Source organism: Lithobates pipiens, unplaced genomic scaffold (assembly GCF_037356315.1).
Source record: "Lithobates pipiens isolate NorthernLeopardFrog02 unplaced genomic scaffold, aLitPip1_a1.2 Scaffold_28, whole genome shotgun sequence".
NCBI lineage: Eukaryota > Metazoa > Chordata > Amphibia > Anura > Ranidae > Lithobates > Lithobates pipiens.
Window position 1 is genome coordinate 36215602 of NW_027507789.1, and position 27082 is coordinate 36242683.

Sequence of the window (27082 nt, forward strand, 5' to 3'; positions counted from 1 at the left end):
CGCTGTACCCAAACAAAATTGACGTCCCTTTTTTACCACAAATAAAGCTTTCTTTTGGTGATATTTGATCACCTCTTCACTTTTTATTTTTTGCGCTATAAACAGAGGAAGAGCAACAATTTTGAAAAAAAAAAAAAAACACACACTGGGGGTTATTTACGAAAGGCAAATCCACTTTGCACTATAAGTGCAAACTAGTGCAAAGTGCACTTGAAATTGCACTGAAAATGCAGTCGCTGTAAATCTGAGGGGTAGATCTGAAATGAGGGGAAGCTCTGCTGATTTTATCATCCAATCATGTGCAAGCTAAAATGATGTTTTTTTATTTTCCTTGCATGTCCCCCTCAGATCTGAAAGCGACTGGACTTCCAAGTGCACTTTCAGTGCAATTTCAAGTGCACTTTGCACTTATAGTGCAAAGTGGATTTGACTTTCGTAAATAACCCCCAATATCTTTTACTTTTTGCTATAATAAATATCCCAAATAAAAAAAATTCAATAAATGTTTTCCTCAGTTTAGGCTGATATGTTCTACATATTTTCGGTAAAAAAAAAAATCTTTACTTATTTTATTTGATTTTTTTACTAGTAATGGCGGCGATCAGTGATTTTTATTGGGACGGAGATATTGCGGCGGACAATTCGGACACTTTTGACACATTTTTGGGACCAGTGACATTTATACAGCAATCAGTGCTATAAAAATGAACTGATTACTGTATAAATAAAACTAGCAGGGAAGGGGTTAACACTAGGGGGCGATCAAGGGGTTAACTGTGTCCCCTAGGTTTGTTCTAAGTGTACGGGGAATGGGACTACTAGGGGAAGAGAGGGATCGTGTTCTTAGTAGGAAAACACAATCTGTCTCCTCTCCCCTGAGAGAACTGGAATTTGTGTGTTTGTGTTCTGTAACGAGCAATCAAGGGTGCCTGAAGGTCATCACACCCGCGGGGCACTAGCATTGGCTATGGGGACACTCTTTGGGCACACGCGCACGCCTCCGGTGGCATCTTAAAGAGCCGACATACAGCTAGGACGGCTTGCACAGGGGAGCCAACCTGCAGCAGTATAACTGCGGCGGCTGGTCCGGAAGCGGTTAAAGTAACATTGTACCATAAGGATCCTACTTCTACAATACAATAGCCCTCCTCCACAAAGTGATCACCAAAGCTCACTGAAAGGCCTGGCATGTCTTTGCTTTGGGTGCACTTACTGCATACAAGGTAGTGCCTTAGCAGCCAATCACCAGACACAGGCAGCTAATGTTATATGCCAATTCTGAAGCCTAGCACACACAGGCTGAATGTCAGGCGGCATCGGCCGGTCCAATAGAAACCATGCGACATTCGGCCCGTGTGTACCGTTTGGCCGGCTTCTGTCGATAGGGCATAACCGAAGAAGGTCTGCCGATCTGCTCCAGAGTTCTGGCGGGGGGGCATGTCCCCCTGAAAGAACACAATAGCACAACAGGGGAGATCACTGTACTAACATCGGATAGTTAGTACAGTGGCTGCTCCCGAGCTGCCTTTTTCTCCGTTCAGCTCTGCTGGGTTGAACGGAAAAAAACAAATAGTGTGTACGAGGCTCAAGTTTCATGTATGCTTTGACATTGGCTCAACCGATCTCCACCTTCCAAGTCTTCCTAACGATAATTACCTTAGCATGGTGCAGATCCACTCCATACATTGATAGTTTTTTGGCATTTTCCAGAAAATGTATTTCTGCTTCAGCTGGCGTCATTCCCCTGTTTTGAAAAAACATACATAGATTATAATATACATAGTTTTAGCCCAGGTCATTGTGACCTAAACCCAATGGTCTCTCCAAAAAGGAAAACCTCAGCACTTGAATTTGAAGAATTTGAATGTCAAGGTCTTGCCATTGGAGTTGTTGTGTGCTCACAGACCCATAACCACGTCGGGCAGGGAGCACATTTTCCATGGTTTTTATTTATTATATACTATATAAACTGCAAGGGAGGGGGTGGGAACACCTGAAGATGAGCAAGTACACCCAAGACTCCAAGGGAAAAGTGAATCCAGAGCTATGGCAAGGAGATTTAATATTCTTGTTTCACTTTCTAAGACCCCTTTCACACCAGGGCATTTTGCAGGCGCTATAGCGTTAGAAATAGCGCCTGCAATCCGCCCTAAAAAAGCTGGCAGGACGTCAGGGAAAAGTCCTGCCAGCAGCTTCTTTGGAGCGGTGAAGGAGCGGTGTGGTACCGCTCCTCCACCGCTGCTCCCCATTGAAAGCAATGGGGCAGCGCTGTAATACCGCTGGCAAAACGCTGCTATTGCGGCGTATTGCTGGCGCTTTTAACCCTTTCTCGGCCCCTAGCCGGGGGTAAAAGCACCCCGCTAGCGACCGAAATGCGCCGCAAATCCGGCGGTAAAAAATAGCGGTGTTTTACCACCGACGCTATGGGCGGTGTGGTGTGAAAGGGGTCTAAAGGAAGAGGACAAGACTAAGTAGAGCAGGGGGTCTCCAAACTAGTTGTTCAGAAACTACAATTCCCAACATGCCTAGTTGTGTCGGTGAATGTCAGAGTTTTACAATGCCTCATGGGACGTGTAGTTCCACAACAGCTGGAAGGCCATAGTTTGGAGATCCCTGAAGTAGGAGTAACTAAAGTAAATAGTAACAATGTTGTAATGTACAATTAATCCACCACAATATAATAACCTGTTGCTGTATCTATAGATGTATACAAATTTATTTTACTCATATACATCATGTGAAATCAAAAAAAAAATAAAAAAGTGTATGTATATGTATATATATATATATATAATATTATATTTATTTATTATATATATATATATATATATATATATATATATATATATATATATATATATATATATATATATATATATATATATATATATATATATATATGAAAAACTTTATAAAACTTTTTTATAAAACTATATAAAACTTTTTGTTGCCCTGTCCCAACTTTTTGAGACATGTTGCTTCAATCAATTTCAAAATGACCTTATTTTTTTCATAAAAAGGTATGTTTTCTCAGTTTAAATATTTGATATGTTTTATATTTTCTGTTGTGAATAAAATATGGGATTATGAGATTTACAAATCATTGCATTCTGTTTTTATGTAGCTTCTACACAGCGTCCAAACTATTTTGGAATTGGGGTTGTACATACAATATGCATCTTGTAGATGGACAGTATTTGCTTATTTCAAGATTTTAGCTTTAAACCACTAAAACACACTTTAAATATTAAAAAAAACTAAGAAAAACAAAGCCTTGTTCTTCCCAGTGCAATTCTCTGGTGAATGGTCTCACCATAAACATAGAAGATGTATTGTCTGTGTTGGTGGGGTGCAGCTTGGAGAAGTGCAGTAAGGTGGCCCTGATTTGGAGTTGCTACACCTAGATATCTGGTGACTAAAAACATTCATAGAATTAAAATCTAATATTATTTATAACTTTAATTAAACAATGACATGGGATTTTTTTTTTTATCTAAGGAATTATTCAAATTATTTTTTTTTATTTCCAAAGATGGCAGATTTTACCATATTTATTTATCTCCATTTGGACCAACGCTTCTTAAATTTGTAAAGAATTAAACTTGATGAACCTGTGACTGTTTCAGATTAATAAAAACAGCAATGCTATGTTTGATACACATTTAAATACCCATATGCTCAGTTGCAGTGATAAATAGTCTTTTTGCACCCCTGGGGTAAAGATCTGTGCTTGTGTTTCTCAGAAATTGCGCACAGCACCCACACACTTATGTCATCATCATGTTTATTTCAGGTTTCTGTGGTACAGATTGCAGATTGCCTTGGGCATACTGCCTGTGTAGCTGTACAAAAATGTATATTAAGGCCCACCAATTACATCATCAGCAATGATAAGGGGTACTTCTATGGACAGCAGTGATGGTAGAGCCCTCCATTTGCTCACCACACCCTGCACTTCTGATTGTTTTAACCATCAGTACCATTGTCTGAGGGCTGTTGTTGGGGATCAAATGATTAGGGACGTTGGGAGAACTCTTTACTTCATATTTTCTATCTGCCCTGCTTGCCCTTGACTGGACCCCAATTAGAAAGCTTAACCATTTTCACCCCCTTCCTGACCAGGGCATTTTTTGCGATATGGCGCTGCATTTTCTAACTGACAATTGCGCGGTCATGCAATGCAATAAAATTTATGTCCTTTTTTTTCCCCCCCACAAATAGAGCCTTCTTTTGGCGGTAGTTTTTTTGCACTATAAAGAAAAAAAGACCGACAATTTTGAAAAAACAAAACAAAAACAAAAAACTATATTTTTTACTTTCTGCTATAAATCATTTCCAATAAAAAAAAAAATTAAAATCGAATTTCTGTATCAGTTTAGACAGATATGTATTCTGCTACATATTTTTGGTAAAAAAAAATCCCAATAAGCGTATATTGACTGCTTTGCGCAAAAGTTATAGCATCTACAAACTATGGGATATTTTTATTTATTTATTTTTTTACTAGTAATGGAGGTGATCAGCAATTTATAGCGAGTCTGCGATATTGCGGCAGACACTAACTGACACTTTTGAGACTATTTGGGGACCAGTGACACGAATACAGTGATATTTAAAAAAATATCCACTGTCACTGTATTGACACTGGCTGGGAAGGGGTAAACATCAAAGGGTTAACTGTGTTCCTAGCCAGTGTTTCAATGTACGGTGGGAGGCACTTTTACTAGGGGAAGACGTGTATCCTAGTCCCTGCTTTGCAGAGACACGGGATCCATGCCTTCCCTCCTGTCAGAACGGCAATCTGCCTTTGACATAGGCAGACCGCCGTCCTGTCTCTCCTCCGTGATCGGCGGGTGCCGGTGGACATTGTGTCCGTGGTACCCGCAGATCAGCTCCCGCTTTATAAGATCACAGTGGGAACGGCCCGCCGGCGGCACAAGTGTGCGCCCTCTACCTGGAAGTGTCGGATTACATTCTAGGTACATGATCCAGTGCAGCAGTGCCACCTTGCCACCGTATATGTAAGGTATACGGCCAGAAAGTGATTAAAGTATATCTAAAAACTTTTTTTTTTTTTTTTTTTAAATCGAGAAGGGGGAGATAAAACCACTGTCTTTTTACAAACAGTAAATTCCTGTCCTGTAGTCCTAACAAGAATTAAGAGGATATCTTTCCAATGTGAGGAAAACCTCCTCTTTAGAGAGTTGTCACAGAAAGATGTGTGCCCATTGGAAAATGTATCCTCTATTCCTCTTTTAGTGGCAACTCAAAATTTTGGATTTACCCTCACATTCAGTTGTGGTGACCCTGATGATCAAGACCAGGGATAGGCAACCTTGGAGTGGTGGAGATCTACTTGGACAACATGGAAGAGATCAAAGGTCACCAGCGCCCAGTGCACTTTTTTTTCCTCCCCATTAAAAAAGAAAGTTGGAAAAGATTAGGGGACAGTAGCAAGTACTGCGGAATTCAGAGATCAGAAGTATGTAACATGGAGTGCAGAGGTCAGTAATATGTAATACAGAGTTCAGAGGTCAGTAGTTTGCATTTCACAGTGCAGAGGTCATTAATATGTATTTCACAGTGCAGAGGTCAGTAGTATGTATTCATACCTCCCAACATTTTGAGCTGGGAATGAGGGACACCTACCAGCAAATTTATGTAGGCATAGAACACGCCCCCTGCCACACCCCCTAAAAGGAGAATTAACCAAAAAAAAAAGGTTAATTAAATCCACAAGGGCTTTATTTTACCACTAAAATTCCTTTATATAGGCTTATAAAATTTGCAAATGCAGAAATGTAGAAATTGGATGAAAGGTTTAGCTCTGGGAAACACTTTTTGATAGATAAAAAGTGAATTTTATATACAACTATATAGATCAGACTAAAATGAGGGACAAATGAAGAGGAATGAGGGACGGAGGGACATTGCTCCAAATCAGGGACAGTCCCTCGAAATCAGGGACAGTTGGGAGCTATGTGTATTTCACAGTGCAGAGGTCAGTAGTACTTATGTCACAGTACAGAAGTCAGTAGTGTGTATTTCACAGTGCAGAGGTCAACAATATGTATTTCACAGTGCAGAGGTCAGTAGTATGAATTTTACAGTGCAGAAGTCATTAGTATGTATTTTACAGTGCAGAGGTCAGTGTGTGTGTAAGGGTCTGTTCATACTAGAGCTGTGAGGTCCATAGCATACTAGCTCATTATGAATTACTTACCGAAGCCTCTGCAGCCATCCTCGTACCCCGCTCCAGCGGCCAACATCACTCCCAGAGTTACTTCCGGGTATTGCGGGCTCCGGCTCTGTGATTGGCCGGAGCCGCAATGACGTCACTCCCGCGTATGCGCGCGAGAGCCGATGGTAACTGCAGTCTAACTGAAGCAACGGAACATATATGTGCTGTTGCTTCAGTGCGCATGTGCCGATGGCGTAGGCATGTGCAAATACAGGGGATATCTCCTAAACCATGCAGGTTTAGGAGATATCCAGTGTAGCTACAGGTCAGCCTTATTATAGGCCTACCTGTAGAAAAAAAGTGGTTGTAAAGGGTTTACAACCACTTTAAAAAGTGAGCAGTGTAAATACTGATTTTCAGCTGCCTTCAGGCTGGAAGAAGCAATCCATCGGAGCTGGAAAGCGCCCGCGATTCATGTGACCGGCCTGAAGACAGCTAAAAATCGATATTTACACTGCTTGTTTTTTAAAATGACATACACAGTGTGCTATGCCAGGCCCTACTTGAGGGTCTGGCATAACTTATACAAATGGGTTCACAAACACTTTAAAGCAGGCATGTCCAAAGTCCGGCCCGCGGGCCAATCACGGCCTGCGGCCCTGTTTTGAACGGCCCGCCTGGTTATTTGGACATATATATCTTTTGTGGCCCCCGACGATCTCCCAGCGCCGGGGCCACAAAAGATATATATGCTTCGGAAGGTACAGGGAGGACAAAATCGAGCGCTGTACACAGGAGAATTTCCTGTTTACGGGCGGCCTCTGTAATAGGAGGTCAGTCTCCGGCACTGCCATTGGACGACTGTTCTGTCCATCAAAGGAGGCGGGACTTTCTATTAAAGAGGCCGCCATGTAAACAGGAGATTCTCCTTTGGCGCTCGTCAGTGCATTCCTGGCAATGGTGCTGCGTTCCTGGCAATGGTGAGGCGTTCCTGGCAATGGTGAGGCGTTCCTGGCAATGGTGAGGCGTTCCTGGCAATGGTGAGGCGTTCCTGGCAATGGTGAAGCATTCCTGGCAATGGTGAAGCATTCCTGGCAATGGTGCTGCATTCCGGGCAATGGTGAGGCTTTCCTGGCAATGGTGAGGCATTCCTGGCAATGATGCTGCGTTCCTGGCAATGATGCTGCGTTCCTGGCAATGGTGAGGCTACATTCATGGCAATGGTGGGTCTGCAGATGTGCACTGATTAGGCTGCATTGGTGGGCACTGACCATTATTTTGCTTCACAGTTCTTTATTTATGTTATACGCCAATTAATACAGTATGTACAAATATGCCCAAGCTCATCTCTTACCACACACAGCCACAAAGACAAGAGAATTCTTGTTGGGCCGTGTATTAGAGCTCGAACGAACACACTTAGACCGAATTTTAACGGTTCAAAGAATGTCAGGCAAAATGGTCGGCCCTCGCGCATGTTCACTTCATCAAATCCGGCCCTCTTTGAAATAAGTTTGGACACCCCTGCTTTAAAGCATGTGGGCGCTTTCAGTCCAACACTGCAAACTACTCATCAGAAACCCAACCCTTCTAATCTTACCTGTATGTCTTGTGCAGCTCCATCACTCTCTCCTCCAGCTCCCTCGTCTGATTGGGTGAAAAACGGAGCTCACTCACGTAATTCTCATGATGCTCCTCAGGGTCATAATCACCAAGCTCCGCCTGTACGGTATATGACCCCAGTAGGGCATGTGTAACAAAAGAACAGGGCAGACGCCCACTGATGATGTCAGCACGCAGCTGCAGACACAGATAATACCTGGGGTGTACAGAATAACGCCATTAAAAAAAAGAACCATACATTTGAATGTAATCAGTTTACATCATCTCACTTCCATTTTACAATCCCTATCTATCTCTAATTATGTTCTGCAAAAGAACCACTGTTAGGTTGGCCATACGTGGAGCAACAGACAGTGCTGATGCGTCAATCTCTCCTGCCGGGCCATTTTCTTAACCCGGCGGGGAGAGTGGGGGGAAGCTGTCCCCGCTGGGGGAAGACCGCGATTATCTCTAGTGGTTGCAGCAGCCGCTAACCATAATCACAAGAGAATCTGGCAGGCTGGTTGTACCCAAGTTGATCAATCAACTTGGTACATTCAGCCTGCCCATTAACAGTTCCAATCTTGTCTGGTTCCTGCTGAACTTGCCAACATTCTAACCATGTATGGCCAGCCTAAAAGGCTTCATAGCGATGCTCTATTATTATTATTAACAAAAGAGAATTTCTTTATTTTTTTTACTAATGTTGCTGAGGCTTTAAATTGAATGATAAAAACAAAACAGTTCTTTTTAAAGAGTACTTTTATTGTTTCAGAATCGCTCCCTGTTTTATAGTGGCCAACAAGTCCAAGTCCAAAGTCCTGAAATGAAATTCTGGCCAATGTGTACAGCTGTCTGTTCTACAGAAGCCGGTCCAACGACCGTCTTCTGTCAAACGGGCATCCTGGAAAACCAGCAATCAACCTGCATCCGATCAGCAATGGCGCCAAGGGCGGCGAGCGCTATTTAGTGCATTCTGGTGGGGGAGAGCAATGCCCCTGTGAGAACACAAGGGCACAACAGGGGAGAATGCTGCATTAATATTGGCAACCTCTCCGTTTTTTTTCGTTCAGCCCGTTGTGTTAAACGGAAAAAACTTCCAGTATGTACCAGGCTTAAAGTGGAAGTCCATGCTTGAATTAAATCCCTGCATCTATAGACCAGCCTTTCTCAACCTTTTCAACAAAGAGGAACCCTTGAAATAGTTGTCCAGTTTTGAGGAACCCCTGCTAAAAGTTAGAAATCGACAACTCATGATACATTAGTGTGATGGTCAGTGAGAGGAATGGTCCTTACACTTGTGGTCATTGGGAAAATGACCTCCTTACAGATCGCAAAAAATATCAATGGTGTGAGTGGGAACTTATCTGAGAGGCAGAAATTGCCCAATGCTGAAGGAACCCCTAACAACCTCTGGAGGAACCCTAGGATTCCATGGAACCCTGGTTGAGAATCACTGCTATAGACCCATGATCTAACAATAAGCTATATAGCCCTGTAAAGAAAAAAACAGTATACATACCTTTTTTGAAGCTGATCCGACCCGATCCCACGCTGAGCTGTCAGCCGTGGCTTCACTGTGGAGGAGGGAGCAGAGGACACATCCGACAATGGAAGCCCCATATTAAGTCTATAGGTGATGTCACTTCTCATTCATTTCACAGCCGTTGTCCTCTGCAGAGCTTCCGCCGCTGGAGATCGGGTCGGATTGGCTTCAGAAAAGGTATTTTATACTCCTTTTTTCTTTACAGGGCTAGATAGGTTAGTGTTAGTTCAAGGGTGTCTATAGATGCAGGGATTTTAGTTTTAGCATGAACTTCCAACTTAATTCTGGCCATGTGACTTTCGCCTGGTTCCTGATCAACTGGACAACTTTTGCCCTCCTGTACATCAAGAGGCTTATGGGATTGTTCCAGCCCCCCCCCCCCCCCCCCCCTCCCCCACTACTTTTTTTTTTTTTTTTGTATTTCTTTTTTTTTTGGTCTTGGATCTTTATAAATGCAAATAGATCAATCTCAGGTACTGCATAGTATTTTTTTTACATTTGATGATTTCTGAAATACTGTTTTCTTAGTGCGTGCTATAGGCTTTAACCATTGAGAGCCACATGGTTCGCTATTACCCCAATAGACCACAATAGCATCGAGGCACCTCACCTGGTTACTTTTTGTCTCTCTTTGTTGTTACTTGTTATACCATGTAAGAGGCCTATTAGTTTGTGGTATATATGTTGTCATTCTCAAACCACTCTCAGCCACTGCCATTGGCGACCGTTCACCATTTTGTGAGTTGTATGGCATTTAATAGGGAAATAAAATAGCTATAGCATGAGCCTGCCAGGCATTACCCTTGACAAACTAATCCAACTCTTTAATTTTGGTAACTAGTCCAAAAGTACACCCTGTCCTATTACAGTCATATCATTATGTTCCTCACACCTTGTAATGTCCTCTGTGAGCTGCGCTGGGTCAGGAGGGTAAAATTTCACTGTGAAGCCAAATGACCAGGGACTACCTGAGGAGACAGAGAGACAAGACCGAAATGAATAGGCAGAACATGGTAATTGGAAGGAAGGGTGGAGAGGAGAGAAGGATAGAAGAGAAGGGAGAGAAGGAAGGGATAGAGAAGGAAGGGAAGGGGTAGAGAAGGAAGGGAAGGGGTAGAGAAGGAAGGGAAGGGATATAGAAGGAAGGGAAAGGATATAGAAGGAAGGGAAAGGATATAGAAGCAAGGGAAGGGATATAGAAGGAAGGGAAGGGATATAGAAGGAAGGGAAGGGATACAGTAGGAGGTGGGGAAAGAATAATAAATGGGGGGGAAGGAACAAAATGGATACGAAGAAAGCAGTGAATGAGGGAAAAGGCAGAAAAGAGAGTGGGACAGAAAATAAATGGGTAAGAACAAATGGAAAGAAGAGGGAAGGAGAGGACAAAAGAGATGTGAGGTTAAAGCAGGCAAAGAAAAAAAGGGAAGGGGGGGTGAACAGGGGGAGAGAATTAGGGGTTGATTTAATAAAGGCAAATAGGCTGTGCAGTTTGCAAAGTGCAGTTGCTCCAGAGCTTAGAAAATTAGGTAAAGCTTCACTTTGCAAAGAGTACCCAATCACATGCAAGGAAAATAAAAATAAAAACAGCATATTTGCTTGCACATGATTGGATGATGGAAGTCAGCAGAGCTTCTTCTCATTTACTAAGCTCTGTAGCAAACGCACTTTTCAAAGTGCACAGTCTATTTGCTTGATTGAATCAACCCCTTAAAGAGAGAGAAGGGAGGCAGAAAGGAAACACAAAAAATGGAAGTGAAAGAAGGAATGTGGAAATCGAGAAAAGGAAAGAAAAAAGAATGAGAGGGAGAAAAGGATGGCAGAAAAGAAATAGGAAGAACAGAATTAACCAGTGGCGGCCGCTCCATTGGGGGTGCCACCCCCCTAATCCATGCGCCTGGCCCCTAATCCACATGCAGGGTGCTGGACGCATGGATTTCAATGGAGTTTTTTTTTTTGAACCACATGATTATAGCCTGAGGCTCTAATTGGCTTAAAAAAAGGGTGGGCTCGGGGCGCAGAGCACTGAGCCCACCCAGTTGTGTGACATTAGCAAATTAATATTCACTAATGTCTTCCTGCTTCTCCTCCCAGCCAATCAGGAAGTGAGTCTTAGGACTCCTGACCAAATCAGGTCTCAGGGCCCACTTCCTGTTCGGTCGGGAAGAGAAGCCTGTGCAAACTGGAGCGAGGAGCAGTCAAAGCCGGAATGATCGCCGCCTTCCCGTCCGTCCTGAAGCAGGGGGGAGTGGTGAGGGCGGTTGTGCGAGAAAAGAGGGCAGGGTTGGTTTGCTGACCCCCACCCCCCAAAAAAATATTAAGCACCAGCTGCCGCTGGAATGAATGGAAGGGAGAAAAGGAAGGAAGAGAAGGGAAGTAGGAAGAGACTATAATAACATGAAGGTAAAGAAAGAAGAGAGAGAAAGGAACACAATTGAGAGGACTGGAAGAGACAGAAAGAGGGGAAAGGATGGGAAAGAAGAGAAAGAAGGGAGGGAAGCAATAAAAGAAGGTTTGTTAAGACAGAAGGCAAAATTACCAGTGAGATCAGTGGAGATTTTGTTTTACCTTCCCTTGGATCAACTCCACTTGAATTTGAAAAATGTAAAACCTCATTAAAAATGTTAAAGGGACTGATAGAGAAAAAGAAAATGAATGACCAAAAAGAACAAAGATAGACAGAGACAATTTTCCACACTCACTTCTGATCTGTTTTTTTATCTCCTTGGAGGGATCCAGCCAATTCTGAAAGACAAAAGTGAAAAGTTTAGGGCAGAAGAGTGACAAAGCTACTTGCACTTTGGTGTTACTTCCATGCCATGTGGTTATCAATAGAAGCATGTTATCTTGATATAAACAGCCTAAGCCCTTGTACACACGGTCAAAAATTCCCACCACAAAATCCGTCTGATTTTGTCCGAAACTGGTGTTGCATACACAGTCGAACAAAGTTGTCGGAAAATCCGATCGTTCGGAACATGATGACATTCGTTCGTTCCGACGGGACTACGTTCAGCCTTGTAGCCAATAGCTTTGCTCTTGTACTTTGATCTGAGCATGCGTGGCACTTTGATCGGAAAAAGTCCAACCGGACTTTGTTGATGGAAAATTTGAGATCCTGCTCTCAAATTATTTCCATCGGAATTACCGACGGAAAAAATCCGATAGAGTCCACACACGATCGAATTTTCCATCAATATAATAATAACAAACATGTTATACTTACCTCCACTGTGCAGCTCGTTTTGCACAGAGCGTCCCCGAACCTGCTCTTCTGGGGACCCTCGGCGGCTGTCTGGGCTTCCTCCCGCAGGTGCTGCTCACGTTCATGCGAGCTCCCTCACATGGTGAGAAGCATCTGCGGGCGCGCTCCCGTGATACAGCCGGCGGCTATAGCCGCTCGCTGTATCACACGGCCCCACCCCCCGGCGCTCCACGTCAGTGGATGTGATTGACAGCAGAGTGAGCCAATGGCTGCGCTGCTTTCCATCCATCCACTCCAGCCAATCAGCGGCCAGGCTGAACGGTGGAAAGGACGTCGGGGGACGAGCGCGGGACTTTCGAGGGGTGAGGTAAGTAAAACAGGGGGGCTGGGGGCGCAGGCACTGTCAGATGTTTTTTCACCTTAATGCATAGAATGCATTAAGGTGAAAAAACATTTACCTTTACAACCCCTTTAAAATTCTTCATACATGATGTAGATGGATTAATTCTGGGCTTATCTGCATGAATAAACCTTATGCCCTGTACAGGCGATCGGATTTTCAAATGTTGGATGTGAGCTTGTTGGCTAAAGTCCGACCGCGTGTACGCTCCATCGAACATTTGTTGTCGGACTTTCTACCAACAAATGTTGGCTAGCAGGTTCTCAAATTTTCCGCCAACAAAACTTTGTTGTCAAAATTTCTGATCGTGTGTACACAAGTCTGACTCACAAAAGTTCACGCATGCTCGGAATCAAGCAAAAGGAGCCATTGAACTTGCTTTTTCTCGGCTCGTCATACGTCTTGTATGTCACCACGTTTGTAATTGTTGGCCAACATTTGTGTGGCCGTGTGTATGCAAGACAAGTTGGAGAAAACAACCAAAATTCCACAAATTGTTGTCGGAAAGTCTGACCGTGTGTATGAGGCATTAGATTTGCAGCATTTCTACAAATGATATAACAGTCCTAAAATCAACAAAATGGGCACTGCAGTAAAAGCATGACAGTGGCTGCTTACCTTCTGGCTGTCAGTGTCACAGAATGTCAACCCAAAATAGTCCTTCTCCAAAAGGTTGAGGTGTCCACAAACAGTATCAAACAGGACCTGGCCCCGCGCATGTTTCTGTAACATACAAAAGTCAGGAAACTAAAGTTAGGTCATATATACATTACCACCTAGTCGGCCTTCTGAAAGTTGAATGGTCATTAAAGAGGAAGTAAACTCTGATGAGTTTATTTCCTCTTTGTCTCTCTGCAAAGGTAAAAAGCATAATGGGCTACTATGTATCGCATAGTAGTCCATTATGTGTCACTTACCTGACACAGGAGCCAGCGAAGTCACCGCTGTCCCCTGTAGTCCGCCGCATCCATCTTCTCGGTGGGTCTTGCTGCTCCGCCGCTGTCATTCGGCAAAACCGCGATGACGTCACTCCCGAGCATGCGCACGGGAGCCGCCACGCGCCGTAGACAGCGGTGCCTGTCTTTCGGCAACTATCTCCTAAACCGTGTAGGTTTAGGAGATATTTCTTGGACCTACAGGTAAGCCTTAATCTAGGCTTACCTGTATGTCAAAGTGTGTTGTAAGGGTTTACAACCACTTTAATGCTCTAACTGCGATGGTGGTTTCTCTGAAATTCAACATAAACTATACTATACTAGTATACCTCCCAACATTTTGAGATGGGAATGAGGGACACCTACTAACAAATATATGTAGGGATAGGACACGCCCCCCTGCCACACCTCCTTAAAGGACAATTAACCAAAAAAAGGTTAATTAAATCACAAAGGACTTTTTTTTACCACTACTATTCCTTTATCTTGGCATTTAAAATGTACAAATGTAGCAATTTAGAAATCGGATGAAAGGTTTAGCACTGGGAAACACTTTTTGAAAGATAAAAAGTGCCTTTTATATAAAACTCTATAGATCAGACGAAAATGAGGGACAAATGAGGTGGAATGAGGGACAGAGGGACATTACTCCAAATCAGGGACAGTCCCTCGAAATCAGGGACAGTTGGGAGCTATGCACTAGTTAATGCAGTTATGTATTCCATAAAATGCAACTAATTTAAAGCTGAAGTTTAGGTAAGGCTCTTTTTTTGCAGAGTTACATCGGTCCAACCAATCCCTGTGGAAGCTGCAAATCACTTCAGTAGGTACTGCTACTACAAATGATCCCCACTAGCTTCCGAGTCCTGTGCCAGATTGCTGCCCTACTGCATTGTGAACACAGAAAGGCTCTCACTCGGCGTGGTTGCCATTTAGAGAACACTTTGCATTATCTCAATCAGGGGCGGACTGACAACTCATGGGGCCCCCGGGCAATAGGAGCTTATGGGGCCCCCAGGCAATAGATTATGGGGCCACACAGTATACACACACACACACACACACACACAGTATACACACACACAGACACACAATATACACACAGAATACACATACACACACTGAAAAGGTACTGGAGAGGTGGGGCAGCTATAATCTTGGGATTTTTTTAAAAACACAGATGTTTACATACTGTCCCTGGTTTTATTGAGGCTCGCAACCCTGATGGGGCCCCTTAGTGGCATGGGGCCCTCGGGCAGTGCCCGAGTGTCCGAATGGCCAGTCTGCCCCTGATCTCAATGAATGCAAAGCATATTCATATTGGACAAAATGGAGATTGTGACATCACCACCCCTGCCTTTCCACCTTTTCTAGTCAGAGGACCCTTTACATTCACTGAGAAATCGGAACACGAAAGCGAGCGAGAAATCGGAACTCAGAATCTAGTAGTGATCACCTACTACTGTGATTTCCAGATTCCACAGGAATTGACCAGGTATGCACATGTGTACTTGCATTGGCCAAAGCTGCACCAACGTGACTATGCAAAAAACCCAAACCTAAACTTCATCTTTAAATATTTGAACTGGACCGAGTATCAGCCTCCTGTAATCCTCTATACCAGGGATATGCAATTAGGGGACCTCCAGCTGTTGCAGAACTACAAGTCTCATGAGGCATAGCAAGACTCTGATGCCACGTACACACGACCGGACTTTCCGGCAGAAAAGGTCAGACGGAATCATTTCATCGGATATTCCGATCGTGTGTGGGCTTCAGCTGACTTATTTTTTCAAAAAGTCTGACGGACCTAGAAATAGAACATGTTTTAAATCTTTCTGAGGGAATCAATTCCTATCAGGAAAATCGTTCCTCTGTATGCTGGTCCGACGGAACAAATACGACCCAAGGGCAGCTATTGGCTACTGGCTATTGAACTTCCTTTTCTAGTCCCGTCGTACATCATCGTGTTCAAAACGAACGGACTTTGGTGTGATCATGTGTAGGCAAGTCCGTTCGGTCAGAACTCCACCGGAAAGACCATCAGAGTTTATTCTGACGGAAAGTCCGGTCATGTGTACGCGGCATGACAGCCACAAGCATGACACCCAGAGGCAGAGGCATGATGGGACTTGTAGTTTTGCAACAGCTGGAGGTCTCCTAATTGCATATCCCTGCTCTATACAGTGAAACTCTGTTTGTGAGAAGGAGGAGCAGTACTAGGAGTCAGTCAGATATTTTGCTTGCAAATATACTGATTTGGAGCAAACAGAGAGGAGAAGAGAGAAATTTTCTGTGCCTATCATAGATCTGTTACAGGTTGGGGGCAGGGAGGTGACTAAGGTTTTTTACTTAAATCGTTTGTTACCCCAAAAACTTCATATTCCTAATATGTGCCTGCTGTACCATGTACAGTGCCTTGCGAAAGTATTCGGCCCCCTTGAATTTTTCAACCTTTTGCCACATTTCAGGCTTCAAACATAAAGATATAAAATTTTAAATTTTTTAAAGGATCACCAACAAGTGGGACACAATTGTGAAGTGGAACGAAATCTATTGGATAATTTAAACTTTTTTAGCAAATAAAAAACTGAAAAGTGGTGCGTGCAAAATTATTCGGCCCCTTTACTTTCAGTGCAACAAACTCACTCCAGAAGTTTAGCGAGGATCTCTGAATGATCCAATGTTGTCCTAAATGACTGATGGTGATAAATAGAATCCACCTGTGTGTAATCAAGTCTCTGTATAAATGCACCTGCTCTGTGATAGTCTCAGGGTTCTGTTGAAAGCGCAGAGAGCATTATGAAGACCAAGGAACACACCAGGTAGGTCCGTAATACTGTTGTGGAGAAGTTTAAAGCCGGATTTGGATACAAAAAGATTTCCCAAGCTTTAAACATCCCAAGGAGCACTGTGCAAGTGATCATTTTGAAATGGAAGGAGTATCAGACCACTGCAAATCTACCAAGACCTGGCCGTCCCTCTAAACTTTCAGCTCAGACAAGGAGAAGACTGATCAGAGATGCAGCCAAGAGGCCCATGATCACTCTGGATGAACTGCAGAGAACTACAGCTGAGGTGGGAGAGTCTGTCCATAGGACAACAATCAGTCGTACACTGCACAAATCTGGCCTTTATGGAAGAGTGGCAAGAAGAAAGCCATTTCTTAAAGATATCCATAAAAAGTCTCGTCTAAAGTTTGCCACAAGCCACCTGGGAGACACACCAAACATGTGGAAGAAGGTGCTCTGGTCAGATGAAACCAAAATCGAACTTTTTGCCTACAATGCAAAACGATATGTTTGGCGTAAAAGCTACACAGCTCATCACCCTCAACACACCATCCCCACTGTCAAACATGGTGGTGGCAGCATCATGGTTTGGGCCTGCTTTTCTTCAGCAGGGACAGGGAAGATGGTTAAAATTGAGGGGAAGATGGATGCAGCCAAATAAATACAGGACCATTCTGGATGAAAACCTGTTGAAGTCTGCAAAAGACCTGAAACTGGGACGGAGATTTATCTTCCAACAAGACAATGATCCCAAACATACAGCAAAATCTACAAAGGAATGGTTCACAAATAAACGTATCCAGGTGTTAGAATGGCCAAGTCAAAGTCCAGACCTGAATCCAATCGAGAATCTGTGGAAAGAGCTGAAAACTGCTGTTCACAAACGCTCTCCATCCAACCTCACTGAGCTCGAGCTGTTTTGCAAGGAAGAATGGGCAAGAATTTCAGTCTCTCGATGTGCAAAACTGATAGAGACATACCCCAAGCGACTTGCAGCTGTAATCGCAGCAAAAGGTGGCTCTACAAAGTATTAACGCAAGGGGGCCCGAATAATTTTTGCCTGAAATATGGCAAAAGGTTGAAAAGTTCAAGGGGGCCGAATACTTTCGCAAGGCACTGTACTTGTATGAGAAAATCTCCTGATTTCTTTATATTGCTTCCTTTATGTGAAATCCCTGGTGTTGCTGCCCATCCCTCTGCTTTCCTATTAAAAACTGACCGCACTAAGCAGGAGAGTGCATTATGGTCCATTCTCTAGCTATGTTAAGAACTCAGCCTGCTCTCCTCCAATGATCAGACTTGTCCTGACGCGCCCCCCTCCCCCCATGCACAGCGTGTCACTGGAAAGCTCAGTGTGCTGCTGCTTCTCCTCCCCCAGCTTTTGGGTTGGGTTCACACCAATCCAGCGTGAATTCCAGCTCCGTTCTCTGTGTAAAGAGAAGAAGCAGCTGTTCAACGTTTCCTTTCCATGGTAGCTGCGGATCAGCTGAGCAGGGAGAGGGGGGAGGTGTAGTGAGGAGGGGGAGATAATTCCTGTTCACAACGGAACGCATCTGCGAATCAGATGCTTTCCCATAGAAGAATATCAGCGAGTGTGGCCGAAAATAGCCAAGAACGGCCAAAAATACCCGAAGGCCGCCGAAAACTACTGAGCGCCACCGAGATACACAGGACATCCGCTCTGTATCTCGGTGGTGCCTTTTTTAAATGGCAAACACACTAACAAGACTGCAAATGACTGGCAAGACTGCAATGGAAGGCTGCAATGCAAGGCTGCAATTGACACTGATAAGGCTGCATTGATGGGCATTTAAATGTAATTTTTTTTCCTTAAACTTCCCTCCTAAAAGTTTTTTGTCTTTTAAATTCCCTCCTAAACTTGGGGTGTGTATTATGCGCCGATAAATACGGTAATAGATTTTAAAATGTTCCGCGAATTGGATGCGGTGTAAGCAGCTGAGAATAGAGGGAATCTGATCACTTATCAAAAAAATGGAAAAAAGGTATTTATAATGTTTTTTTTATATCTATACAAAAATGTTTTGTATTTAATTCCTATATTAAACTGAATGGAATATTTTTCAAGGTGATCGTTTACAATCACTTTAACTGCAGTTGATAAAAGTCAGGTCACCAGCCCATCTGCATTGTCTGGCAAAGCTGTATAAATCTCAGGAATTAATGGACAGGCATATACATCTTTTGCAGGGAAAACCGTTTCCTTATATATATTTCATCCATAGATTTACTGGTTTGCCTGGAATTCATTGCACAGTGATCCTGCCACTAATGGCTCAAAATGGCGAACAGACAGACCAGTAAAAAGAGGCACTATACTTACCTTTCCAATGTGATTTGCTATAAAGTTCCAATGCTGCAGTCCGATCACTGGGAGCGGGAGACTAAGAAAATTCTTCTTCCTGCCTGCAGCAGGCTAATTACATCTCGGCCTAGGCAATGTCACTTGAACAGTTCTCAAGAATGGCTTTTATAGAAAATGGGGACAACTTTTTGGAAAAAATATTTACATATTACTGTATATAGTGATATGTCAGGAATTTATTCTTGTAGATGTTACATACACTTCTCAGATAAGTCCATAAAGTCCATCTTTATAAAGTGCAGAGATTTCCAAGCATACCAAAAAAAAAAAAAAATCTCTGCAGTTCTCAAATGCTATTTATTATTTCTTTGTAATTTCTATAGCAGTGCTTTGATGTTAGTGATTCTCTACATTGCTAATGAGAGTATTGCTGGTCTTAGATGAAGGCTGGATTTTGCTGCATCAGAAAATTGCCATTTCCTCTCCATATATTGCATATACTTGTCGTAAAGTGTCCCTCCATAGTTCTTACCTCCACCTCACACTCATAGTGGGAGGAGTCCAGAAGCGTCACCCTGCAGAGCGCATTTTTTGGTTTCCTAGAGACTTTTTGTGGCGATCGTTGAGTGTGGGAGGGCGTTGTTCTGTCTTCCGAATCAAACCTCTCTTCACTCTGTTATTCACACAAGGGAAGACAACACTTAAATAATATTGCCATTCATATAAAAAATACACATATTAAAACATTAGATAATCCCTCCCTTTAGCCCAGGTTCACACTGCTGCAGGTTAGAAATTGCGCGAGTTCAACCGGCAATGCATTCCGACTTCTGGGGTGATTTTACAGACATCTGTGCGGGTTCCTGCACGGGTGTCTATTCAAATCGCCCCGAAGTCACCAAAAGTAGTACAGGAACTGGTTGTGGGAATTGGCGTAGCGCCGCCGATTCAGACGGTGTCATTGCCGGAAGTTGCCGCCCATTTGGCATGCGATACAAATGGAGGACTAATAAACCAAACTTTTTCTACTGATGTTAGAAGACAGTAGACCCTAAAAATCAATGGGGTTAATTCACTAAGGCCCCTTTCACACCGAGGCGGTTTTCAGGCGCTACATCGCTAAAAAAAGCACCTGTGTAGCGTCTGGGAAAAAAAACGGCCCCTGCCAGCGCACCTGGCAGGATGGTGAAAAAAGTCCTGCTAGCTGCATCTTTGGAGCGGTGAAGGAGCGGTGTATTCACCGCTCCTAAACCGCTCCTACCCATTAAAATCAGTGGGGAAGCGTGGCTATAACGCCGGCAAAGCGCCGCTGCAGCAGTGCTTTTTGCGGGCGGTTTTAACCCTTTTTAAAACCGCCCCGCTAGCGGCCGCATACCGCCGCTAAAACTATGGTAAAGTGCCTCTAAAAATATCGGCTCTTTACCGCCGACGCCCGCACCGCCCCAGTGTGAAAGGGGCCTAAGAGCTAAAAACCACACGAATGTTTGAGTTAAAATAACTCATGCGGTATTTAACTGAAAAAACATGTTTAAATACTGCGCGAGTTACAGTTTTTTATTTTGCGGTTTATGATGTATGCTTTTGCATGGTATTTTACCGCAGACCGGCTGCCGTGGAAAATGAATCATTTAGCAGTGGTATCCTACCATTGCTAAATGTGACAGTTCAGCTCAGGGCTGCTGGTGTTGGCATCCTTAACAACCAGGGAATAGCTGGTTGTTAAGGAGTGGCACCCGACAGCGTCCTTAAAAGATAAGTTTAAATTTTGAATGAAAGGGAATGAAAAATAAATAACAAAATGCAAATTTTTTTGCAGGTAAAAAAACGTGCATTTATTTTTATTTTTTTTAAGGACCCTGTAGAGCATTTCACCCATGGCAGTCTCAGGCTTCTGCGGACTTTCAGGATAGCTGTCTGCCCATACCTCGTACAGGCAGGCAGTTACCTGAGCGCAGGAAGATTCCCCACTGACAGCAGAATGTAAACAAAAAAACAAAACAAACAGGCTTATAGGGCCTGGTATGGATTTTGGGAGGATCCCTCAAAATCCATTCCAGACCCTTATTTGAGCATGCAGCTTTGCGGGGCTGGAAAGAGGGGACGGGGAAGCTTGTGGTCCCCCTCCTGATCCATACCAAGTAATATGCCCTCAACATTTACTAGGGAGCGCCCCCTCTGATAAAGTCTCTTGTCCTCATTTTGCTGAGGGCAAGGGACTCTTCCCAACAATCCAGGCTCAGTGGTTGTGGGGGTGCGCCCCCTCCAGCACAGAGCAGGTGATTGACAGCCTCAGCTGTGTATTTTTCTCTATGAGACTGTGTAGAGGGGGTGTGTTCTTTCCCTCCACTCAGGTTTCAGATTACACTCAGTTTCCTGCTCTATGCTGTGCAGTGTGTGACATCAGACCCCCACCCTTTGCCTGCTGAAGTTCAGAAATGTTGTGTAAAATGTGTGCTTTAGGAGGCAATAGAAGAGAGACGCTGCAAATAAACAGGCACAACTTATGTAAGATGATTTGTTTCATCTCTGTGTATCACAGAGGCGTTGCTAGGCAGGTGCGGTGGGTGCAGGCCGCACCCGGGTGATACCCGCCAGAGGGGTGACACCTGTGGGTAGTGGCACCGCCAACCCCGCCTGCCGCACTGTGTACTGCGCCTGGCGCACCGCGGCTATTTCCCTCAGCGGAGCGGAACTAAGCTGCCTCCCCCTCCTCTCCGTTTACATAGACAGAGGAGGAGGAGCCGAGCTGGAGGGACACACACCACTGTGTGTATGATTACTGCTGGTCTGAGGTAAGGGGGGGTGTCTGCACAGAGGCGGGTCTGCACAGGGGGGGGGTCTGCATAGAGGGGGTGTCTGCACTGGGGGCGGGTGTCTGCACAGAGGGGAGTCTGCACTGGGGGGTCTGCACAGAGGGGGGTCTGCACTGGGGGGTCTGCACTGGGGGGTCTGCACTGGGGGGTCTGCACTGGGGGGTCTGCACTGGGGGGTCTGCACTGGGGGGTCTGCACTGGGGGGTCTGCACTGGGGGTGGGTGTCTGCACTGAGGGGTCTGTCTGCACTAGGGTCTGCATGGAGGGGGGTGTCTGTACTGCTGGGGTTCTGCACTGAGGGAGGGTCTGTAACCGAGTGGGGTCTGTACTGAGGGGGGTGTCTGTACTGTTTAGGGGTCTACACTGGGGGTCTGCACTGAGGGGGGTGTCTGTAATGTTGGGGGGTCTGCAGTGAGGGGGGGTGTCTAATGCTGGGGGGGTCTGCACTGAGGTGGGGGTGTCTACTGAGGTGTGGGTGTCTGTACTGATGGGGGTCTGCAGATAGGTGGCAGTGTCTGTACTGAGGTGGGGTCTCTGTACTGATGGGGGGGGTCTACACCGAGGTGGGGGTGTCTGTACCGATAGAGGGGTCTGCACTGAAGGGGTGTCTGTACTGAGGGGGGAGGTTTATACTGAGGGAGGGGGGTCTGTATTGAGGGAGGGGGATCTATACTGCGGGAGAAGGGTCTGTAGTTAGTGGACGGGGGTCTGTACTGAGGGGGGCTATAGTTGGTGGGGGGGGTGACACCATTTTTTTTTTGCACCGGGTGACACCAACCCTAGTGACGCCACTGGTGTATCACCTGAGGTTAGCCACTTCAGTGGGTAGAAGAAGGTTTACAACAAATGTAGCTCATGCTAAATCACACTCAAGATACGTTAAAATGGCATACGGTAATATTGACTGAGATGGTGTGGACTTTAGGGTGGTTTAAGTGCGGTTTAACATTAGCTTTGTGAATAATGGCCATAGATTTCCATTGGGAGAAGAAGCTGAAATGCAAAACCATTATGTAGCTCTGCAAATCGAGAAGCATTCCCTGCATGTGTAATGAGCAAATGTAAACCCCCATATTCATAAAAAAACTAAAAATACACAGTGTGCGAGGATCAATGGGAAAGCCAGTTTGGCTTTGAAAGGATGTTGTTTGAGAAACTGACCTAACCAGGCCCAGTTATGCTACTGCTGTGGTTATTTGTTATGGACAAAGCAAATTCCTGCACAAATGTCTCTCTATACATGGGAAAAAACAGAGAGCGACACTTTTCTGGCAGCCCTGTACAGTAAGTCATGGGGTTGGACATCAGGAAGCCTGCAGGGCGATGAACAAGGTAAGTATCGCCTCCTTCATCATTACATAGGCAAAGCATGCGCTTAACCCTTGCAGGTGAGAAGGGGGACCCACTGCAAATGTAAAGTATTTTTTTTCCTTAGAGCTTACATTTTTCAAATTCTTAAAGAGTTCAGCTTTAAGAAATTAAAAAAAATATATAGGTCACTGTGTCTGGAGTTCAGCTTTAACTTTTTATTTCTTTCTGTGGAGACGCAACCTAAGTTACAGAGATGCTGGAAATACTTCCATTCAATGCTGGACGCAGAATGAAGCTCACTGCAGTCACTATAACCTGCACAGCGGCGGGGGCAATCTCTGCAAATTACAAACCCTAACTTGAGTCTGTCTACCCCAAGAGACAGTGAGAACAAAGTTGCTAACCTACTCGTAGGCAGGTGCAGTCTACTTTCTCCACTGCAGGAGGTGCTCCCTCGCAATGGCACCATTGTTGGAGAGGAAGTCAAGAGGAACAAGGTTCCTCTTTGGTTTCCTGGATCCTCCAATAGGGAAGCTATCCTTTTGGATGCTGCTGCACCATGTGATTCCAGAAGTCATCTTGGTCCAGGCAGAGCCTATTTAGGGCCCTGGCTCCTGGGTTTGGCGTGCATTTGAGAGTTGGTAGAGTAGGGACAGATACCCTGCCTGTTAGGGACAGTACTAGTGTTAGGGAGAGGTTCCTGACGAGGGCGGAAAGCGTAGAGTCGCAACTCCTTTAGACATCCCTGTAAAGCCCCGTACACACAATCGGAAATCCCGCCGGTAAAAGTCCGATGAGAGCTTTTGGTTGGATATTCCGACCATGTGTATGCTCCATTGGACTTTTGCTGGCGCCAGCAAAGGTATGAGAGCAGGTTCTCTATTTTTCCGACGGAAAAAGTTCCAATCGGAAATTACGATTGTCTGTAGCAATTCCAACACGCAAAATTCCTATGCATGCTCGGAAACAATTTGACGCATGCTCGGAAGCATTGAACTTAATTTTCTCGGGTTGTGGTAGTGTTGTACGTCACAGCGTTCTTGGCGGCCGAAAGTTCAGAGAACTTGTGTGTGACTGTGTGTATGCAAGCCAAGCTTTAGTGGAATTCCGTCGGAAAAAACTTGGATGAAAATCCACTCGTGTGTACGGGGCATAAGAGTCCAGGGCTTACTACACATTCACCAATAGCGTGTTGCCGCAAGAGGAAATCCATGCCAACTGAGCATGTGCCAAAGACGCCTCGGTGCGCCAACCCGCACCTGCGCAGAAGACCTGATTGAAAAAGGCAGGAAAATGCCCAGGAGGCGCACAGGAAGTGACCTCAACCTGAGGGAAAAAGGTGGGAAAATGCCCAGGAGGCGCACAGGAAGTGACCTCAAACTTCCCTATATAAGCCCAGCCCAGACACTGCCAAATTGCTGGATTATTTTCAGTCCCCCCTTGTTCTTGTGCTAGTGTGTGATCTGCCTGAACTTGTGACCTGGAAACCTATTTGACTACTCTTGATTGTTGTTTGCCATTGACCTCGGATTTGTACCTTGATCATTCTACTTATTTTCCCCTTTTGTACTCAGCTGCCAGATTGAAACTGACCCCGGCTTGGATTTGACCATTCTTCTTCTGAATAACCCTTTTATACTTCGTTGCCAAACTGGACTTGACCTTGGCTTGGATATCAGACTAGGGCTTGCACAGTGCTCCGCCCCCCTTGCCACTCAGGGTCCACCAAGTCTCTGTCTCCATCTACAGAGGCTTCAAGGACCCGAGGTGCAAGGGAGGCCTCCCCACTACTTCGGTCTCACCTCAGGTACGTGGCCCTTGTGACAATCCCGCTTGAGAATGAGACAGCCAAGCCACATTCTGCTCTCTTAACAGACTGTCAGTCCAGCTGATGCCTGCTCTCTTCACATGACTGGAAACCATGAGTGCACCCATTTGGGCAGCCTTACCACTGGGTTTGTTCATACTCTGGCCATACTATTTCAATACAGGTTTTCAACTGCACCTGTCTGTGAATTATTGCCCCTGCACCACGCTCCACCCCACTGATAAGACCATTTAAATCCAGCTTACCTCTTGTACCCATATATCTAAGAAAATATAAAAATATATTAAACATTTAGGCGAGATAGTATAGTACACACAAGCGCTTGGCACAGCCACAGAGTGCCCAGTGCAATGAAGAAAGCATACTGCAGCACCTGACACTGCAGTATTGTTCATTTATATCCCTACATTAAGCCAAACCGATAGCCACGGGATATGCCCCTGAATCCAGCATCTGTAAATATAAACCTTTAATAACTCTCGCATAACACTATTATTGACCTATGTAATATATAATGATCTTATCAAGTAATATCCATTAAATTGTATAATGTCATGGGTATCATCTTTCAGCAGAACTCAACGTTTATACTCACTTCAGCGGATCTTCGCGAGCTGTCGCTGGCTCCTGGCCTGTCTACGTTATTTGCCGGCGTTTGCGGGGTATCGTGTGGGAGCAAAGCAGGATTATGTACCCCATCCTGAGCAGGCCCGTCTTGCCCGGGAGTAAGTTCAGTGTCAGAGCCCACCTCCGTGGTCATTATAACTCCTCAGGCTTGTGTAGGCTGAAAGAAAACAGATGGTAAACTTATCAATGATATAATTTGAGTTCAGTGCTGCGTCATTCTTAAAAGAAACAAAACAGCATTGCCTAATCATTTCCAGACATATACATTCTTATCAGTGGACATCACGTAGTAAGCCTTCGCTGTCAAAACTTGTTATAATTTCATATCATTGGTCACCGTATAAAACGAATAATATCTTCAGATCCAGGTTACAGCTGGGAGTTTACTTGACATAATACCCAAGCTCAAAACTGCCTGATCGTGCCCTAATTATTTGAGAAGATATTCAGAAGATAACTATTGGAGTCGAGCCCAGTCTGATCTAGTCCTTATAATGTACAATGCAGTGAAGACACAATCTTATAAGAAATCAGCGGAGTCTGCTCTGACATAATGGAAAACCATTTAAGACCTTCAACTGTAAGATACTGTCCAAGGGATCGAGTTAAGTAACCTATGGAAAGCCAATATTCACAAGCAGGTTAATCGCCAGGTAGTGCCAAACCCAAGTCATGAAGCAATCTGCAAGAATCAGTAATGCTTGTTATGGTTCGTAGGGGTTTTTCCCCTTTGTGTGTGAAGCAGTTTAACCATTTCGCCTAAAATAGGCTAACCCCTCATGCCCTACCTTGTAAGCACGAGACGTCCTGCTTCATGAGTACCCGAGCTGGTCAAGATATCATTGATATGTTCTAGGCCCAGCATCCTGTATTAATATTCCACAGTTAGCACTTCTCCGGACATTGCATAAAAATCCAACATTGTAGATGCATATGCCGGTCTTCTGTAATCAGAATGACTCATCCCTGAAAGCTTTTCAAAGCAGGTCCTTAAGGACTACTTAGATGACGTCATGTGAGCATCCTTAGTAGCAGGTTATCCCTAGAGGATGGATTTGGGAGGAAATGTCCTAATTCTCATGCTCTGAGTCTGTCCTATGCTGTCTCATACCCCCAGTTTGCAGAGAAAAAAAAAATCTCTCTACACCCACACAGATGTCTCTGCTTGGCTGGCTGGGGGTGTGAAGGAAGAGGACCCCCTCCCTTTCAAGGCCTGATTAATGCATGCTGCAGTTAGAGCATCATAGGCTGTTAGGCCTGCTACCTCCTATATATATATATATATATATATATATATATATATATATATATATATATATATATATATATATATATATATATATATGAGAGAGAGAGAGAGAGAGAGAGAGAACGGTCTCTCAGCCCGTGTACCTCCCTTTCTTGTTGTATTGGCTCTTTCTGCTTCCCCCACCCTCAAATTGTTATCTCCTGTTTTAGCTGTTGTGTGTCTCAGGCTCCTCCGAGCTCCATCATCTCACAATACCCACCATTTTTCCATTCA

At 44.5% G+C, this 27082-nt stretch overlaps 1 protein-coding gene across 11 annotated transcripts in view; it reads right to left on the bottom strand.

Annotated features, from left to right (window-relative positions):
• EPB41L1 (erythrocyte membrane protein band 4.1 like 1) overlaps positions 1–27082 on the bottom strand; it is a 209251-nt gene that overhangs the window by 50779 nt on the left and 131390 nt on the right. For 10 of the 11 annotated variants that reach the window (XM_077459075.1, XM_077459070.1, XM_077459073.1 and 7 more), the window contains 7 exons: positions 25529–25717; positions 19514–19654; positions 13550–13654; positions 12029–12071; positions 10222–10297; positions 7782–8000; positions 1657–1744 (listed from right to left, as the gene is read on the bottom strand). In XM_077459075.1, the coding sequence (XP_077315201.1) occupies positions 1657–1744; positions 7782–8000; positions 10222–10297; positions 12029–12071; positions 13550–13654; positions 19514–19654; positions 25529–25693 (837 nt within the window). In that variant the 5' untranslated portion in view covers positions 25694–25717. Of the gene's footprint in view, positions 1–1656; positions 1745–7781; positions 8001–10221; positions 10298–12028; positions 12072–13549; positions 13655–19513; positions 19655–25528; positions 25718–26348; positions 26503–27082 lie in introns of those variants that run through there. The other variant, XM_077459074.1, reaches the window with a different exon arrangement.